This window comes from Gracilinanus agilis, chromosome 2 (assembly GCF_016433145.1).
Source record: "Gracilinanus agilis isolate LMUSP501 chromosome 2, AgileGrace, whole genome shotgun sequence".
Taxonomy (NCBI): Eukaryota; Metazoa; Chordata; class Mammalia; order Didelphimorphia; family Didelphidae; genus Gracilinanus; species Gracilinanus agilis.
The window spans coordinates 661,482,838-661,502,418 of NC_058131.1; the positions used below are offsets into that span (position 1 = coordinate 661,482,838).

A 19,581-nucleotide genomic window follows, 5' to 3' on the forward strand; every position below is an offset into this window, starting at 1 on the left:
ATATGGTTCATTTATTTTGGTCATCTAAGATTCTAGTAAGAATGAACAGTATGAACAAGGATTCTCTAGAAGTTCTTAAATTTAAGGTATTATACATTTAAATATCATATCTCTATCCTGAAGGCTCTGGGAAAATTTTACTCTCCCACAACTGAAATGCTCCAGGAATGATTTTTCACTTTTAAAATACTTTCTTCAAAAAGAAAACTAGTTTTCTCTGTTGTAACTTTGGAGAAAATTGATTTAGTTAACAGTTCATTTTGTCATTAATATAACAACCCAATAGAGGCTGAAATACCTTTTCTAATAATTAGTGTGGGCAAAAAAGAGTTGAAAACAAAGAAGAGTCATACTTTCTTTATAAAATGAAACCGTGTTAAAATTGTACTTCAACAACAAAAAACCAAAGGCAGAATTTAGCTTTGGCTTTCTTTTAGTGATAAGCTCAAAAAGATAGATACAAATGAAGTCCATACTGGACAAAAAAAATATTTAAAAAGAAATTCTGAAAAGAAACATAAGATGAACTTTTGACAACAAAGATGTTATGCTACAGTCCCTCCCCCATCTCAAAACCAATTATTGGTCTCTTACATTTCTCTAGTAAATAGTTTGATTCCACATTTTTCTATTTTCATGCAACAACAGTACACATGTGAAAACATTCCCATCCTTTCAAGGGGGATGTTAAAATTGGAGCAATCCATAGATTCCTAATGGAGATAATAAATGATCCCATAGGTTTTTCCCTTCTGCAAAAACATGGGGCTTTTTGGAGGGCAGTGTTGAAGTTTATGCTGAGAGTGATCAGAGTTTATAGAAATTCCCTCAAAGAAAAAAGGCTCCCCTCTCCTCCCAGCAAATGGACTCCTCCAATTTTCTCACATGATTATTCAGGCACTTTCACTTTTCCATATATAGGAGCAACTAGAACTAAAGATCCAATCAGCCAGAGACTTGGATAGGGGGAAGAGGCACATGCTCATTCAGTTCACTCATTCAGTTTCTCACACATCCTTGTTCTACTCACTCTTGCTTACAGCTCTACAGGCAGAGGCAGCCTCCTAGATAGAAACAGCTCTGGTGGGGAGGAAAAATTCCTTTTGACTTCCAAAGGAAACCTGGGTGCAATCAATCAGAACCTTCAAGCGTCCCTTTGAAGAAACTTACAGGGAAAGTGTTGCAACATGAATGGACCTGTGGATGGCTTGTGTGACCATTCTCTGAGTGAAGAAGGTGCTTTCATGTTCACTTCGGAATCTGTAGGAGAAGGGCATCCTGGTAAGTTAGCTTGTGTGAGAGTGGCTTCACAACGTTGTCACTAGCAACTAGTGACATGGAATGGAAGATGTGGGTGGTTGCCCAAAGAAGAATCCAGTTAGTGTTGACAATGGCATTGAAGAGGGCTGCTCATATTAGTCTGTATTACTTTTGTGATTATTTCTCTAAAAAGAAACAAACTGGAACAGCTAGACAATATAGCAGGTAGCGCCTTGGATGAGGAATCAGGAAGACTTGAATTTGAATCCTGCCTTATGCATTTATTAATTATGTGGCCAGGGGCAAGTTACTTAACATCTGGTTTCCTTATCTGTTAAATAAGGATAATATATTGGCATCAACCTACCTGGGCTGTTATGAAGATAAAATGATAGTATATGTAAGTATTTTGTCCCCCTTAGAGCACTATATAAATCTAATATTATTAGCATCCATAATAATAACTCTATCAATAAGAGTGGATTGAGTTTAAACTCCACATTATTGCAGCCTTAAAAAAAAAATAAGACATTGTCCATAGAAAGGTTGAACTCTCAGCTACCAAAATAGAAGCATAAAATAACAGGGCACAAAACAACAGTGTATTTAGCCTCACTATCATCTTATTTTATACATTTTTTTAAGAAAGGAAATGCATGGAGTTGCTTGTACTGGTAATGCAAAGTTAATTAGCTGAATGTAAATGCATTCTCTTAGGACATCTTAAATTATATATTTTTTAAAATGTTGAATGATCACCTGCCACCAACCTGCAGCTTGAGTCAACAGAAAATGTTCCCTCAAACAAGGGCATGGGTCACTGAGTTTTCCATGTTAAGTGAATGTACTTTAGAAAGAAAGAAATCCTATCAAGTGTTTGTTATTTAGGAAATGTGAAGGGAAAAAAAATTGCCTGGAAAGAGAATTATTTGCTTTCCTGCTCCTGCAAAGACATATAAAAAATGAACTTGGGCTGAGAAATCATCATTCTTGACAGTTGTAACCATGACCAAGTTCATAGGATCAAAGATTTGGAAGCAAAGAGACCTTTGAGATCGTAGGACTGCAGGCTTCGAGCTGGAAAGGACTTAGAGATCAGCTAGTCCCATCTCCTCATTTTACAGATGAGAAGACAAGCTCAGAAAGTGAAGTAACTTCTTTGACACCAGGAAATCAATTTAGCAAAGGCTGTATTTAAACCCCAGGTCTGTAACTCAGAAGCCAATTGTCTATACTTTATGCCATGCTTTCCCAATAATTCGATATGGCATTGTAGATTGAGTCATGGACCTGCTTTTAGGAAGAACCAGGTTCAAATTTCACCCCTGACACTTATTAGCTGTGTGATCAATAGCAAATCACTTTACTTCTGATGTGACCAATAATACCTATAGTAGATAACTTACAGAGTTACTGAGAATCTCATATGAAATTATCTCTATAAAGTGCTTTGCTAGCCTGAAGGCATTACTGAAATTCCAGGTGTTGCTGGACTCTGGCATTATTCTTGTGTAGACTTTATAAATGCAGAGAGAGCAGAAACTTCAGGTGTATTTTGGAGTTTTGCATAAGGTTTTTTCTTTCAACTAACATGACAAGTCATTTTGGCAACCCTCAACTCCATGGATCTAGCATATGCTTAAGTACTTCACAGGAGTTCTGTTGATCATTTGAAATGTATTGCAACATAACACGTTTACTCAAATCAAACAAACTTAATCTAGTAAATACTTGTTATCGGTTATATCTTCTACTCTCCTAGTCTGTTTCCTGACAATTAAGAGATTCTGATTCTCTTGTCCTAGGGGAAAACTCAGGACCTTGGGTATCCAGTGATGAGTTTGGGCTTTCAAGAAGACCATGACTATATAAGCCTAATATGTTGAATAGCTGACAAATGAAAAACTCAGTAAATTAATTAGTGATTTTGCTTATAGAGTATCACATTTTAGATGGATTCCTATTCATTATCTTCCTTCACTAACAATTCATTAAATTATTGTTTTAATTTTTCCATTATATGAGAATAGTCACATGCCACCAATTCTGGGGAAATTTAACATGTATCATATTTGAGGTAAGGTAGTTTTGAGTCATTAAATACCTGAAAGCAGCAGAGAGTAGCTCCTTATTATCACTGAATAATTGTACATAAACGTGTTGTTAAGAATATAATAAAAGAGGGGTATAAGGAAAGGAGGTAGAACGGGCATGTCCTGGGAGTCCCTGCTCTCAATGGGGACAGCCAACATTCTCTAGTTCATCCATCAAGAGATCTAGAAGAGGGGGAAGTTAGGTGGCTCAGTGCATTGAGAGCCACACCCTGAGATGGGAGGTCCTGGATTTAAAGTTGACTTAAGATACTTCCTAGCTATGTGACCCTGGGTGAGAGACTTAACCCCCACAGCCTAGCCATTACGACTCTTCTGCTTTGGAACTAATACAAAGTATTGATTCTAAGATGGAAGGTAAGGGTTTTAAAAAGAAAAAGATCTCGAAGAAAGCCCCAACATAGTGAGTAGATCCCCCAGAGCAAGAGTAACAGAAGATCAGCAAGAATGGATGGATGGACTATGATTTTAGTGGTTACAGTGAGTGCCCATACCAATGAGATCACAGCTCCATGGATATATCATTGAAAGTTCAAAGTAATAACTAAAAAAGTTAAAATTTTAATTTATTTCAAAATAGATTATTTAAAAAATAATATAAACAATTTCATCTTACTATACTTGGTACTAGAGAGAAATCAAGACTGCAACATTTATACTGAAACTTCAGATTATAATTATGGTATTATTATCTCTACAATAATTAACAAAGCCAATAAAAATAAACACAAATAGAATATATCTACCTTTCATCCCCTTCATTAAACCATAGTCAAAACTCTGTTCAACTCGTCAAGTCTTTACTATCTTGTGTCACTCATTTGGCATTCTTATACATCCTTTTTAAAATCCAAGACAACTCCAAAGGACTCATGATGAAAAAGGCTATCCAGGGCCCTAGAAGGAACCGATGGAGTATGAATGCAAATTGAAGCAGACCATTCTTCACTTTATTTTCGTCATGAGTTTTTGTTCTTATGTAAGTGATATGTGTCTTCTTTCATGACATGATGTATGTGGAAATGTGTGACACATGATAGTATATGTATAACCTATATCATATTACCTGCAGTGGAGGGGAGGAAGAAGGGAAGAAGGGAGAGAACATGGATTGCAAAATGTCAGAAAATGATTGGTAAAAATTGTATCTACAAGTAATTGGGAAAAAATAACTAAAAAGGCACATGTTGATCTCTACAGATAGATTACAAGCTATTTAAGTGTAGTAATTATGTCTTACTTATATTAGGAGCTTAATAAATATTAACTTATCTTATACCCTTCTTTAGATTGTATAGGAGGAGCAATAGTTCTTTAGTACCAAAAAAGTTGTTACTTCTCAGCAATGGAATCTACTGCTTATTTAGACCTCCAAAGGAGGTGTAATGCCAGACTTGTGTCCCTCTGAAAGATTCCTGGGTAGGGATTAGCACATTATAAACCATCCATAAAGGATGATTGTAATAACTAACAGCTGGAAACTTATTTACCTTGAAGGCAATATGGAAAAGGAATTAGTTATTATTCCTTTGAAAAAGAGTATCGGTATAAATGATAAAGGCATAACCACAATTATAATATGAACTAATTTATGTATTGAGAGATCATCATTTAAAATTATATGAGAATGAAAACTACTCACATTTATTCAGCAAGCCTGGAAAATAGGTAATAAACTATTGTCATCTCCCATTTAAAAGACTGAGAACCGTTAGAGGTTAAGTGACTTGTCCATGGTCACACAGCTAGTAAATATTTGAGGGGTAAATTCAAACCCAGGTCTACTGACTCCAAGTCCAAAATGATTAGCATCATGAGACATTGGCTCCTTTGCCATTTTGACTGTGTTAATATTTATAGGGAGAAAAAGAAGGTAGTTAGCAAGGACTATCACCATTATTTATTGTAGCTTGCTCTCTAGTAATAATCACAATTGAAATTATAGCTAGAATTTCTTTACATATATCTTATTATAAAAGTGCTTTATACATATCTTATTTTATTCTCACAATCCTGGTAGGTAGATGCTATTGTTAACTTCATTTTACAGATGATGAAACTCAGGAAAACAGGTTAAGGGTCATGCAGCTAGTCTGAGAATGAATTTGAGTGCACGTCTTCCTGACTCCGAGTACAGCATTCTATTCACTGTGTACTCACTTGAACTTTCTTCATGAAGACCAGGAACACATTCTTTAACTAATCCTCAAACTTAGTCAACCTTTAAGTTTAGAGCATTTTGCTGAAGTTGGTATTATATACAAATGTGTTCTGTCATGCCTTAGATGTGTCCTCTAACATACCAGATATTTTTATTCTTCGATTCCTCATTGTGGCATGGAAGGAATTCAGAGTTCTCAATGGCTATGCTATCAAGATAGTTCTGTCAGAGTTTTTTTACCAAGCTGGAAAAGCTCTAATATGGATCTCGGACTATCTGTCTCCAGGACCAGATTAGTTAAATTTTAAGAGGTTCAACCGCATGCTCTCAGCTATACAGTGATAACATTTTTCAGCTTCACCAATTCTTAAAGAATAGCTATTATGTTATAAAGGGGTTGAAACCTATTCACGTGGAGGGAATATCAGGTAAAAAAAAAAAACAAATTTCATCAGATTTCTGAAGTACTATTGTTTCTATTTGTTTAGAACTCCTTTGGCCTCTAATTGGATATTTGTGAAAAGTAGACTGAATTATTGAGTTTGGTTGGAGCATGCTCACAGAGTATGTAATTTTGATTGCTATCTCCCATGAGTATTTGGTACCCAAGCTCTTGTTTGTCATAAGGAAAGGCTCCTTTTTTGGCTAACCATTGATGACCAACATAAGTAGAGGTAGGCTTTGCTTCCCTACTCACCTGCCTCAATAGACCATTAGGAAACGAGCATACAATCTTTATTCATTGTCAATCATGATAGAGAACCTAGGAGATACTGGCCAACTTTGAGATGATCTCAGTGTCCAGGACTAGGCTTCTTCTCCATTAGCTTGTCCTGTTCTGTGTATCCTCAATGACACTTAGTAGGTACACAGAGTGAATGTATGCCAAATGTTTTTGACTGATTGTCCCATTTATGGAGGTTCAAAGATACCCTGAGGTGTTTAAAGCACCTGGCAATAGAATATAAGGTTGCTTAAAAGGAAGGATTGTTTTATTACTTTTATTATGACTTGAAAATCCCCAGAATCTAACATACTGCTTTACATATAGTAGACATCTAATAGACATTTGCTGAACTGAACTTTAGTGATTATACCCTTTCTTCAGTCAACTGCAATTTTGGCTACCTCTTCTGTATGTACGAACGTATGCCCAGTTGTGGTAATTTAACAACATGAGATTTTGTTTCCTGTTTCTAATCCCTCTCATGTAAATGACAAGGTAGCAGATCCTGTAGTGCTTCATTAAAATTGTCGTTGAGGTTATTCATTCCAATCTATCATTATATGGTTGATATGTAGCCCATCACAGGCTCTCCAGGTTCTACCTTTTGGTAGTTGCTCTGTGTATTAAAGCAAGATTAAGAATTTTGAAAACAATTTGCCAGTGTGAGTTGTGAAATGTTGGATGTATAGTTTAATGTAACACTTAAAGCACTGGAGAGTGAAAGTATCCCAGATATGTATCTCTTTTAGTTTCATTAAAAAAATCCCAGAGAGGAAAATATTTGTATATATGATTAGCTTTCTATTTCTAGAGTAGTGGGTTATTTTATGTAGTAGAAAATACTAAGAAAAATTCTATTTGATTTGGGAATGTATGACATAATAATGTTTTGGCAGATTTACCATCCCAATTAAATTCAGTTACCCAGTTCCCAGAGTGATATTGTTTATGTAAATAATTGAAAATCTCTTATAGGTGTGGATATTAAAAACAATAGAAGCAAAAAATGTTATAAGCAAACTCCCACTGGTAAATGAACCTGGGATATGCAAAAAAACTTTAGTAATGCCAGGTAAATATCACATAAAATAATGGAGGGGAAATGGAAAAAAGGCAACATTATAAACACATTTCAAGTTTGTTATCTATTCGAACCAGAGCCTAATTCAATTCAGATACAGTAACTCTGGTTTCATGGCTACGTTCTTAGCAGTTTCTCAGTAGAATTAATAGTATTCACACAATTGTGTCTTCCTCTTCTTGGTAATTATTCCTTCCTGGAGAAATAGAGGGAGGAGTGATTTAAAGAATTGATCCTTGTAGCTAATTTGAAATTTGAACTTGACATCTGAGACTGTATCTGTAAGTTCCAAATGTTTTTTATTCCTAGTGTTATGAATCATCTCAGATTGTTCTGAAATAAGTAATAAGATGATTTTTTTCCCTGACATTTTCCTCAAACATTATGCTCTTCAAGATGTGAATAGGGGTTCATGGGAAAATCTTATATTTTTTTCTAAAAAAATTTATTTACATAAATAAAATATACAAATATATATAAATATAAAATAATCTAGATATCATATATGATGGAATATGGTATTTTTGGTATGAAAATGATGTTAATTTACTCATCTGATCTCCCCATGTGCCAAAGCAATTCCATATTCTTTGAACAGCATTGTGATTTTGTTGGTATGTGTGAGACTCTGAATTGCTCTATGGCCAGATTAGTTTGGGAAATGCAGCTCTGGAGTCCCTCTTTACAAATAGCCTTGTTGTTGAAGGCATCCAAAGTAAATCTAAAGAGAACAAATGACAAACTGTGGACTAGAGTTCTCTTTTATCAATTGCAGCTAGTATAAGATAGGGGCATTTAGTGAATTATTCATTCCATTAAAACCAAAGAGGATATATATCACCTGGGAAGGCTAGAGAATTTCTTATGAAAATATCTTGAATGGAAATACTGATCAGATCAGATCTTGGTCACTTTCGTTTTAGCACTTACTTCTACTAAAATGCAACATTTTGAACCTAGTGAATTTAATCTTTTTAAAATTAAAATTTATTTTTGTTTGCTACATTAAAATACCCAGTTAATTCCCTCCCTCTCCCCCTGTCCCCATTAGAAAAGGCATCATTTGACAAAAAAAGATATATGCATATATAAAACTATGTCTTACTTGTTTCTATTTATCTGTTCTTTCTCTGGAGGTAGACATAGACAAATCATTTTTCAAACAATATTTCTGTTTCTGTATGTTGTATTCTCTTTGTTCTGCTCAATTCACTCTTTTTTTTTTAAACCCTTGTACTTCGGTGTATTGTCTCATAGGTGGAAGAGTGGTAAGGGTGGGGAATGGGGGTCAAGTGACTTGCCCAGGGTTACACAGCTGGGAAGTGGCTGAGGCCGGGTTTGAACCTAGGACCTCCTGTCTCTAGGCCTGACTCTCACTCCACTGAGCTACCCAGCTGCCTTCAATTCACTCTTCATAATTTCATGTAGGTCTTTCTATGTTTTCCCAACATTAACCTGCTCATCATTAAACAAACAAAAAGCCCAGCCTGTAGTCCAATCAGATTTCATTGCCCTAGCTTCAACCTGTTACTGCTGAAGTTCTTTAAGTGCTCAAGTGTCTGCTTCTAGGACTTTTCCAGTTGTGCTCTCAGGAATTAAGGAATATATGTTGATGGATGAAAACATTATTAGAAGAACATTTGTGAATTGCCCTGAGGGTCTTGAAGTAACTGTTTTTGGCATGGGTTTTTCTCTACAGGAAATTCCAGGATTAGGACAAAAATCTACATTACCCCAAAGCTGAAGAAGGAGAGGAGAAATGCTAAAAACAATATTTGAAATGATTTCTCATGTCATCAATACTCAACATTGTAATCTCGCCTTTAATAGCTAACTATATATATTTATTTAATCTAGTCATATATTATATAATTACTATTTCATACTCATACTTTCCTCCTTCTTCCAGATAAGATCTGTGATCAGATCAGTGATGCTGTGCTGGATGCCCATCTCAGACAAGACCCAAATGCCAAAGTTGCTTGTGGTAAGAATCACAAAATCAGATGATTTTAGAATTGGAAGGAACTTCAAAGACCATCTAGATCAGTGATTTCCAAAGTGGGTGCCACTGCCCCCTGGTGGGTACTGCAGTGATCCAGGGAGGAGGTGATGGCCACAAGTGCATTTGGGAGCTGTGAATAACTGTGATAATATGTGACAGGGGGCGCTAAGTAATATTTTTTCTGGAAAGGGGGTGATAGGCCAAAAAAGTTTGGGAACCACTGATCTAGATCATCCCATAGCTGAGCAAGAGTTCTCTCTACAATGTAGCTAGGAAGTGATTATCAACCCTTTTCTTGAAGACTCTAGTGAGTGTGTGTGTGTATGTGTGTGTGTGTGTGTGTGTGTGTTTGTGTACTACCTCTCAAAACAGCCTATTCTACTTCTATATTGCTCTAATTTTTTTTTTTTTTGCTTTTTTTTTTGCTTTAAATCAAGTCTCGGTCTACATTTCTACAATTTTGACCTTTAGTTCTTATTTCTGCAAGGTGCTATGGTAGAAAGAATATTGGGTCTGGAGTCAGGGAGACCATGGTTCAAATACAACATTAGATATTTACTAGCTATGTGAACCTCAACAACACATAATCTCTATTCCCTGTTTTTCCCAACCCAACCTCATATAGTATACTTATGAAAACCTGAACTCTTCTGGTCATTTTTCTCTGGATGTTTGTTGGCTTATCAGTATCATTCCTAAAATATTGTACCCATAACAACTTAATTTTTCCAGATCTTGCAGAAAGAGCAGAGTATGATGGGATCACCACTTTCATAATCTTCAATGTTATGTCTCTCAATACAAGATGTAGAAATGATCTTTTTGACAGTTACATCACACCATCAACCCATATCATTCTTACTTATATGTTTGAGATAACTTTTTTTAACCTCAGTGAAAAAATCTTTAAAATTTTTTTTTATTTTATTAGATTAAGCCTAACATCTTAGCCTCCCAAGGACTTTTTGGATGCCCTTTCTGCCATCAATTGATAGTAACTGCTTCTAGTTTTATGCCATGATGCAAATGGAATAGGGGCCCTATCTCTTCTGGGTTACATGAAAAATTTTATTTTCTTCTTTTAGAGATTTAAATATCCAAATGAGTATTGAGTTGTGCTTCTATGCCTCTTGGGACAGTCAATAAGCATTTATAAGTTCTTCCTAGGGGCTAGGCACAGTCCTGAAGGATAGATTAAAATTGTTAGAGGTGAAAGGGACCTTAGAAATAATCTTGTTCAACCCTTTCATTTCATTTTATTTTAAAATCCTTTACTTTCTGTTTTAGAATTGTTTCTAGGTATTGGTTCCAAGGCAGAAGAGAGGTAAGGGCTAAACCGTTGGGTTTGAGTGACTTGCCCAAAGTCACATAGCTAGGAAGTGTCTGGGGCCAGATTTGAACCCAAGACTTCTCTGTCCCTGGCTCTCTATCCACCGAGCCACCTAGCTATCCCCAATCTTTTTCATTTTAAAGGTAAGGAACTTGAATCTTGGAGTTGTATCTAAGTCACATGCCAAATTAGGAGCAGAGCTAGGACTAGAATCCAAATAGCCTGTCTCCTAAATCCAATGTCTTTCAGTGGCCCATTTTTTTTTACATCTCTAATAGGTCAAAATCATTATGCCAATCATTAGTTTTATCTTTTTGTTTTGTAGAAGTTTCTTGATGCTTGATATTTCTTAGCAGTCCTAAATGGGTTTCTTCTCTGGGAGAGTAATGCCTCACATAACCTTTCTCTAATCTTGGTCACAATTAGAAAGTCCAAGAGAAATTTGTCTTATTGGAAACAAGGCAGACTATCTTCACCAAAGGGGAATACTCATACAGATTTGGGGCCTCCTGCAGAAAGTTATCAGGCAGTGACTAGGAACAAACAAAACTTTTAAAGCCTTCATTATATCAAGAATGGTATTAACATAGATATCTCCCTTGTTTAACTTTTCCCCTCTTTGGATTTCTAATTCATGATAACATTTAATAGAAGAGAAATTTTCTAAGGGATTATTATTTTGGCACTACTGTGTTGGTTAAAGTTAAATGATATTATAATTAATTGATTCTCCCATATATGTCATAATATCCCCTTGTGGTTCCTTATTAAGCCAGTATGGACCAAAGTACTTTACTGTTTAATTAACTCAGAGGCACCATCTAAATTTCATTCTCATCATTAGCATCCTCTATCAGCATTTCTTAGACCTGTATAAGGTGCACGATTCTTCATCTTGATGTTAAGGGGATGCTCTTTTCCCATATTCTTTTGATTTTAACAAGACACAGGATTATGATGATAGATTTATAGAATTTTTGAGGAGAAAATTTTTAGAGATCAATCTTGTCTCACTCCATCAATTTATAGGTAATGAAACTAAGATTCAGAGAAGTCATAGGTTGTAAGATTAAGCGATGGAAAGGACATCAGAAACTCTCTTGTCCAACTCCTTTATTTCACAGATAGGGAAATTGAGACCCAGGGAGGGTGAGTGATTCTTTTTTTTAAAGTCATGAAGGCAGAAGTGTCAGGTAGGATCTGATCTAGGTCTTCAGACTCTCAAGACTCTTTCTATAAATTACTTTCCTAAGGTCACAGGCTCATTTGGTCTATTCTTGAACTAATTTCATAGTACATGTACAAAGCATAGCCTGACCAAAGGGGGCAGTCTGATCCCAAGACCACCCACATTCTGCAAGAGTTGGAAGAGGTATTATGGGCCACTGCCAGCTCTTTGGTGGGAAGGGGATTTTGGACAGAAACTGTGTTGTATGGTAACATAGAGCACTGGAGGATAATGAAGGGAATTGCAGGATGGTTTCTGTGAGGAAAACACATCCTCTCTTTTCATATCAGTGACCTGGGACAAAGCCCCAGTCACCCCCTCTGAGTTACAGCTTTGTCATCCAGTCTTCTTAAGATTTTCCAATGTCTCTTTGAGGCTCATGCCAGGCAGTGTGGAGCTTTTGCTACCTTGAAATGTGGGTCCTGACTTTTCTTCCCTTCTCTCATTCACAGAAACTGTCTGCAAAACCGGGATGGTCCTACTCTGTGGGGAAATCACTTCAGTTGCCATGGTAGATTATCAGCGTGTTGTTCGAGATGCCATTAAACATATAGGCTATGATGATTCAGCCAAAGGTAGGAAAGAAAGCATCGTGACCAAAAAGCACATTTGTTTTGATCGTATCTCTGTCATGGATGAGAGCAGATTTTTGGAGGCTGTTCAGATGCCTTTATGGGTGAAACAAATTCACTGTCCATCTCATAGGAATTCAAGGATGAGGTCAAAGGCCATGCCAGAAAAAGATGAGCCCAGATAGCTATGGCCTCATGTCTCCATCTTGACAAAAAGCACAGAGAAGAGAAACTGCCTGTAGGTAAATACCCCCGAATATCCTAGATAAATAGATTTCAACATTTAGACACAATTAGACTTAAACACTAGCTGTTTGACTCTGGGCAAGTCACTTAACCCTATTTGCCTTGGTGTCTTCATCTGTAAAATGGGGCGGAGAAATAAATGACAAACAACTCCAGTATCTTTGTCAAGAAAATTCCATATGGGGTCATGAAGAGTTGGATCCGACTGAAAATGGCTGAACAACAACAGACTTAGATGAAAACACATTTCTGTTTAGGCTGTCTGTTATGGGATCATTCAACTCCACTGGTGGGTGACCTTAATAGTCAAAATATCTTATTTAAACAACTGAATAGCCTAGTCTTTGGAAGCACAAACATCACCTCTGAACATTGTTCTTCAGCAGGACCCTGTACTTTGACTTTCTAAGTGCTTTCCAAGATTAGCCTGCTGTTGCAAATATCGTAGAGTGAAAAATCGAATGATTAATTAGAAAATTATACTCGGTGAAAATATCAGGAGCCTGAAGGTGAATGGCTAATATTGGGCATCTTATAAGGGTAGGTATGCTTGAAATAGCAGTAAAGCTAGAAATGAGAGCAACATGACTCTTGAAATAGTGGCAAATACTATATGGCTTTGTGTACACTTCCCACATGCATTTGAGACCACTTGGCCAAGACTGGCATAAGAAATATGCAGTGACATATAGAGACATGATATGCTATTGCTTGCCCTCTCAATGGATAGGGGAAGGAGAGAATTAGGAATCCGAAATAAAAGAAAACTGGAAATAAATAAATAATAAATTGAAAAAAAAAATAATTGAAAAGAGGGAGGGAAAAAAAAGAACACATAGAAGAAACCAGATGGAAGAGAGGAGGACCTGGTTCAAGTCTTACTTCTTACACATACTAACCGTATGACCATGGGCAAGAAATTTCCCTTCTCTGGGCGTCAAGAAGCCCTCTAACATTTTATGTTATAGAAAAGGCCTTTTCTTTATTAAGTTTCTTTCCACTTGAGCTATACCAGTGGTTCCCAAACTTTTTTGGCCTACCGCCCCCTTTCCAGAAAAAATATTACTTAGCCCTGTGGAAATTTTTAAAAAATTTAATAGCAATTAATAGGAAAGTTAAATGCACCTGTGGCCATCACCACTCCCTGGATTGCTGTAGCATTCACCAGGGGGCATTGGCACCCACTTTGAGAATCACTGATCTATACTTTGATGAAATCCCAGAGATAGTCCTCTCCCTCCAAAAGCCCCCCAAAAACATAATGTCACAATAATACCCAATATATATACATACATATGTACATAATAATATATAATATATATATATATAAAATATTAGCATCCATAAGTGACTTGCCCAGGGTCACACAGCTAGGAAGTGTCTGAGGCCAGGTTTGAGCCCAGGTCCTCCCAATTCTGGGTCTGGCTCTCTATCTACTGAGCTACTTCACTTCCCCATATAATCTTATTTTTAAAAACATGTTATTTATTTTTATAATCAAAATTTATTTTTGAGTTTTAAATTCTCTTCCTCCCATGCACCCCTCCCACACCTACTGAGAAGACTATATGATACCTATTATACATGTGAAATCATGCAAAAGAAATGTCCATAACAGCCATATCCCCCAAAACCAAAAAAATTAAATTAAATGAAATAAGAAAATTCTACTTCAATTTGCCCTCAGAGTTCATAAATTTCATCTCTGGAGGTTGACAGCATTTTCCCTCATGAATCTTTTGGTATTGTCTTGGATCAGTGTCTTGATCAGAGTATTTAAGTCATATTTTTGTCTATATCAGAGTCATCTGTACCTACCTCAAGTTCCAGGTCCTCAGTGAAAACTTATACCACCAGAACTTGCACTGATTTCTCTCTGTTCTGAACTTACAGTTTATAAGTTTATTTAGGGTGCCATAAAACTTAGAACTTAATTATAATATTTTATTGTTTGTTGTTGTTTAAAATGTTTGACAGTCTTGAGTCCCCAGATAGATTTTAAATTTCTTTAGGACAAGGGCCACTTTAAAAATGTTTTGTTGTTCAGTTGTGTCTGATTCTTTGTGACCCCATTTGGGATTTTCCTGGCAATGATACTGGAGTGGTTTGCCATTTCCTCCTCCAGCTCATTGTACAGATGAAGAACAGAAGCAAATGGGTCACACAGCTAGTTAGTGTCTGAGGCTGGATTTGAATTCATGGAGCTGAGTCTTCCCTATTACAAGCCACTGTGCCACCTAGCTGCCCTTATTTTATTTTTTTACTATTACGTAAAGTATTTAGGGTTCCTTACTTATGTTTGAATTTCTCAAACTCATTTTTTTTTAAACTCTTACCTTCCATCTTAGAATCAGTACTGTGTATTGGTTCTAAGGCAGAAGAGTGATGAGGGCTAGGCAATGGGTGTTAAGTGACTTCCCCAGGGTCACACAACTAGGAAGTGTCTGAATTCAGATTTGAACTCTGGGCCTTACTCTCAATCCATTGAGTCACCCAGCTGCCCCCCCAAACTCAATTTTTAAGGGAAAATTGGCTTAGCCTAAGGACAGGAACCTGAAGTCAGGAAGACTCATCTTAATGAATTCAAATCTGGGCTCAGACATCTATTGGTTTTATGACCCTGAGCAAGTCACTTAACTCTATTTGCCTCTCTTTTTTCATCTGTAAAATGAACTGGAGAAGAAAAGCACTCTGCCAAGAAAACCCCAGAAAGGGGATATGAAGAGTCTGAAGGAAAAAAATCCTGAAAAACAACAAAGGTTTAGCCTAATGCACAGGCTATTATATTGACAATTATCCTTCTCAGCCAGAGTGATTGCTGGTCATTGAATTTGCTGATTGTTATTCTATGTTGCAGCCATTAGTCCTAGTTTCATCTGTAAATTATAACATATTATCAGGGTCACACTCATGATAACCTGGCAAGATATGGTTGGTACACACACACAAAATATAGTTTTACACATTGAAAACTTGAGAAGCGAAGTAAGTTCTACAAATAATTGTTGAGCACTTACTGTATGCAAGGCAGGATGTTATGTGCTGGGAGGAATGCGAAAGTGAGTGATAGTACTTGCTCATAGGAATCATACTATATAAGAAGTAGGATAAAAGAAACCCACAAATACCAATCGTTTGGAGCAGAATAAGAAAAGAGATAGAGCATCACATTAGGGGATTAATATTGGATAACAGTAAGTATTGAATAACAGTAGAGGCCAGAGTCACTGGATCCCTGTGGGTAATATAGCATAAGAAACTTGGAAAGGTAGGACAAGACCCGCTTTTGAAGGGCTGTAAAAATAAATAGGATTTTATATTTGATACTATTAGAGATCCTAATAGGGAGCCAGTGGGGTTGGTTGAATGGTGTTGAGTGGAATGGGGGCAGAATCAAACATGTACTTTAGAAAGATCAATTTGACAGCTGAGTGAAGAATGGACTGGAGTGGAGAGAGATTTGAGGCATGGAGACCCACCAGCAGTCTATTGTAATAGTCCTGGTATGAGGAGATGAGGACCTGTACCAGGTCATTCAATGTTAGAAGAGAGAAGGGAGGCTATTTGAGAGATGTTATAAAGGTATGCATAAGTCATGAGACTTTATTGGCAAGAGATCTTAGAACCATCTGGTGGGATAAGCATCAAAGACCTGATGGCATTTAGCCTCTGCCTTTTAGGATGGATAGGGAGAAGACAGCATGTAAATAATTAGGTATACAAAATACACATGAGATATATTTCTATCTCTGGTGTATACTATGAATATATGTGTGTGTGTATAGAGAGAGACAGACAGAGAGAGAAAGAGAAGAGAAGAGGAGCGAGAGATAGAGAGAGACAGAGACAAAGAGAGGGAAGAGAGAGAAAGAGAAAGAAAAAGAGAGAGAGAGACAGAGAGAGAGAATCTTAGAGGAAGGTACTAGGAGATGTGGTACTGGGAAAGAAAGAGAGAGAGAGAGAAAGAGAGGAGAAAAGAAGAGAGAGAGAGAGAGAGAAAGAGATAGAGGAAGAGAGAGAAAGAGAGAGAAAGAGAAAGAGAAAAGGAGAGAGACAGAGAGAGAGACAGAGAGAGAGAGAATCTTAGAGGAAGGTACTAGGAGATGTGGTACTGGGAAAGATCTTTTGTAGGATTTGGGATTAGAATTCAATCTTAAAGAAAGCCAGGGAAACTACTAAGAGATGGAGATGAGGAGATGGAACATTTCAGGCATTGAAGACAGTCATACCAAAGATATAGGAGATGAAGTGTTCTGTTCAAGGTCTAGAACGCAGGCCAGTGTAGCTAGACTGTAGAGGACATGGAGAGAATCAAGCATAGGAGTTTTCCACCCTGACTCTGGCAAAGTCAAGTGTCTGGTTCATCTGCTTTCAGGGAAAAAAAAGTCACTGCACTATTTTAGATAATAATTATATTCTGTTACCAGGTTTCCTTGTACTGACATAACTTTACAGTAATTTGAATTTGGGGGCACCCTACAGAAATATCTTTAAGTATAGGAGGCTGCTTGTGATAATGGACACTGTGCTAAGTCTGGAATTGAGAAGTCATGGAGTTGAGAATGTGTAACTTGAGTTGCTGGGGACATAGATTAAAAAAAAATCCTGCCCACGATAAAATACTTTGTAGGTGTGCACACTGTCTCCCAAATAGAATTTAATGATTTTTTTCTCTTTCCCCCTTTACACCAATATCATTGGTTGGCTGAAATATCGATTTTGGGTGGTTTTTATTGGTTGTATTACCCTGGCAAGTTTGATTCTGATCTAAGATTCATCCAGACAATAATATTGGTGGGAAAGAGGTAGAAGACAGGAAGCAAATTCTACTTTGGGTAGACAGGAGATTATAGGAATGCTTGAAGATGTAAAACTAGCTCTTGAATACTTTTGTTCTCCAATGAAGCAACATAGCTTTGGGTCAAGTTAGCAGCAGTTTAGGAATGTGGAAGCAAATCAGATACTTCACAATTCTTAGACTGTTGCTTAATGTCTCTATTGACTACTCTTTTTTTTTTTTTTAAGCCCTTATCTTTGATCTTAGAATCAATACATTGTATTGGTTCTAAGACAGAAGAGGGGTAAGGACTAAGCAATGGAAATTAAGTGACTTGCCCAGAGTCACACTAGGAAGTATATGAGGTCACATTTGAATCTGGGACCTTCCATCTCTTGGCCTGGCTCTCAATCCACTAATTGCTCTCTCTATTGACTAATCTTAAGTAAGTGAGGTTGAGGAGAGGAGAGGACACCTTTCTTACTCTATGCTGGGTATACTTGAATGAGACAATACCCCCAAACACTCAGCTATCTCCTTGATTGAGCATGGTAAACAAGGGAATTATAGAATCATAGGAACATCTATTTAGAGCTAGAAGAGAGCTTGGAGACCAATAGAATTATTTGAAAGATGAGGAAATTGAGGCACAAAGAAAATAAGTGGCTTGCCCGAAATTACAAGAGCTAATAGCCCAGGTAGAATTGGAACCAACTTTTTGTGATTCTACATTTATGAGCTCATATATCACAGACCATCCTAGATCATAGATTTAGAGCTTGGAAAGACCTCAGAGATGATATAATCAAACCTTCTCATTTTATAGATGAGGAAACTGAGGCCCAGGAAGGCTAAGAGAAATGTTTTAAAGTATTTCTCTCAACTATGCTAGCTCTTAGGACTATTCCTACATGACATCTCTTCAAGGAACACGCTGTTCAAAATTATTTAAAACTTTCCTAAAGTGCCAAGTGGGCATGTTTTACTAATCAGAACTTTCAACACGCTCTACCAAGAAAGTCACTTGATTTTAGCTTATCCAGAACTTAGTCAAGAAAGACTCTTTGTCTTTATAAAGATAGTTCCCAGAAGGGGTTTCCCCTAGAAATGGTAAAAAATGAGGAGAGTGAGAGAATAGCTCCAAAGTTCATTGTATTTCCTCGTGAGCCTGTCTTACTGTAGCAGATGGCTCATAGACTGTTGTCCATGACAGCTAAGTGGCACAGACCACTGGGCATGGAGCCAGGAAGTCAGCTTTACACACTTTCTAACTCTGTGACTCTGGCCAAGTCCCTTAACTTCTGTCTGCCTCAGTTTCTTAAACTATAAAGTGAGGGTAATAACAGGACCTGCCTCCCAGGGTTGTTGTGAGGAACAAATGAAATAATTCATATTTATAGTATTTATTAAAGTTAATAATATTTGTAATCCAAACACATATTGACCATTTAATAAATGTTCGTTTCTATCCTGTGGCACCTGGGCAGCTATGTGGCTCTGTGTGTTGTTTACTGCTGCACACAGGTGCTAGAGTTTCTATTTGATCATCATCTGGCATTGTGGATATTTCTGGAAATCTCTGGCTGTCGCAGTCAGGCAGAAAGCCATATTCTGTGGTTCTGCAGTATGTTTATTACTTTATTTGGCCACTGTCCTTTCTTTTCATGCATTGCAGCTCCTTCTATTTCTGTCCCACAGGCTTCAGTCTTGAAAAGGAAAAAAAGTATAGTTGATGCTTTTTGTTATTACGGAAATATGACCCTTCCTCAGGAATTGAGCCATTTTTGGTAACAAAGAACAACAGTTAAGCAAAATAACCTGGTATTTTTGATGACCCTTTCTGCTGAGAGGATCATAGATCTGGGTTAGAAGGGAGCTAGAGAGTTATTTAGCCTGACCCCTTCACTTTACAGATAAGGAAATGGAGAGCCAGAGAGGCAAGTGACTTCTCCAAGGTAACACTCTCCAAGGTCAGTGTCAGAGGTGACATTTGAGCCTAGGTTTTCTGACTATAGCAAATTCCACTTTCACAGTATTACTGCTAATGAACAGCAGGAAGGTACAATTAGATCTCATTATCTGT

At 37.0% G+C, this 19,581-nt stretch overlaps 1 protein-coding gene across 1 annotated transcript in view; it reads left to right on the forward strand.

Annotated features, from left to right (window-relative positions):
- Positions 1–974: 974 nt before the first annotated feature.
- The window catches only part of MAT1A (methionine adenosyltransferase 1A), a 39,054-nt gene continuing 20,447 nt past the window's right edge, over positions 975–19,581 (forward strand). The window contains exons 1-3 of the mRNA XM_044665799.1: positions 975–1,281; positions 9,250–9,327; positions 12,356–12,478. Of these exons, the coding sequence (XP_044521734.1) occupies positions 1,188–1,281; positions 9,250–9,327; positions 12,356–12,478 (295 nt within the window). The 5' untranslated portion in view covers positions 975–1,187. The remainder of the gene's footprint in view (positions 1,282–9,249; positions 9,328–12,355; positions 12,479–19,581) is intronic.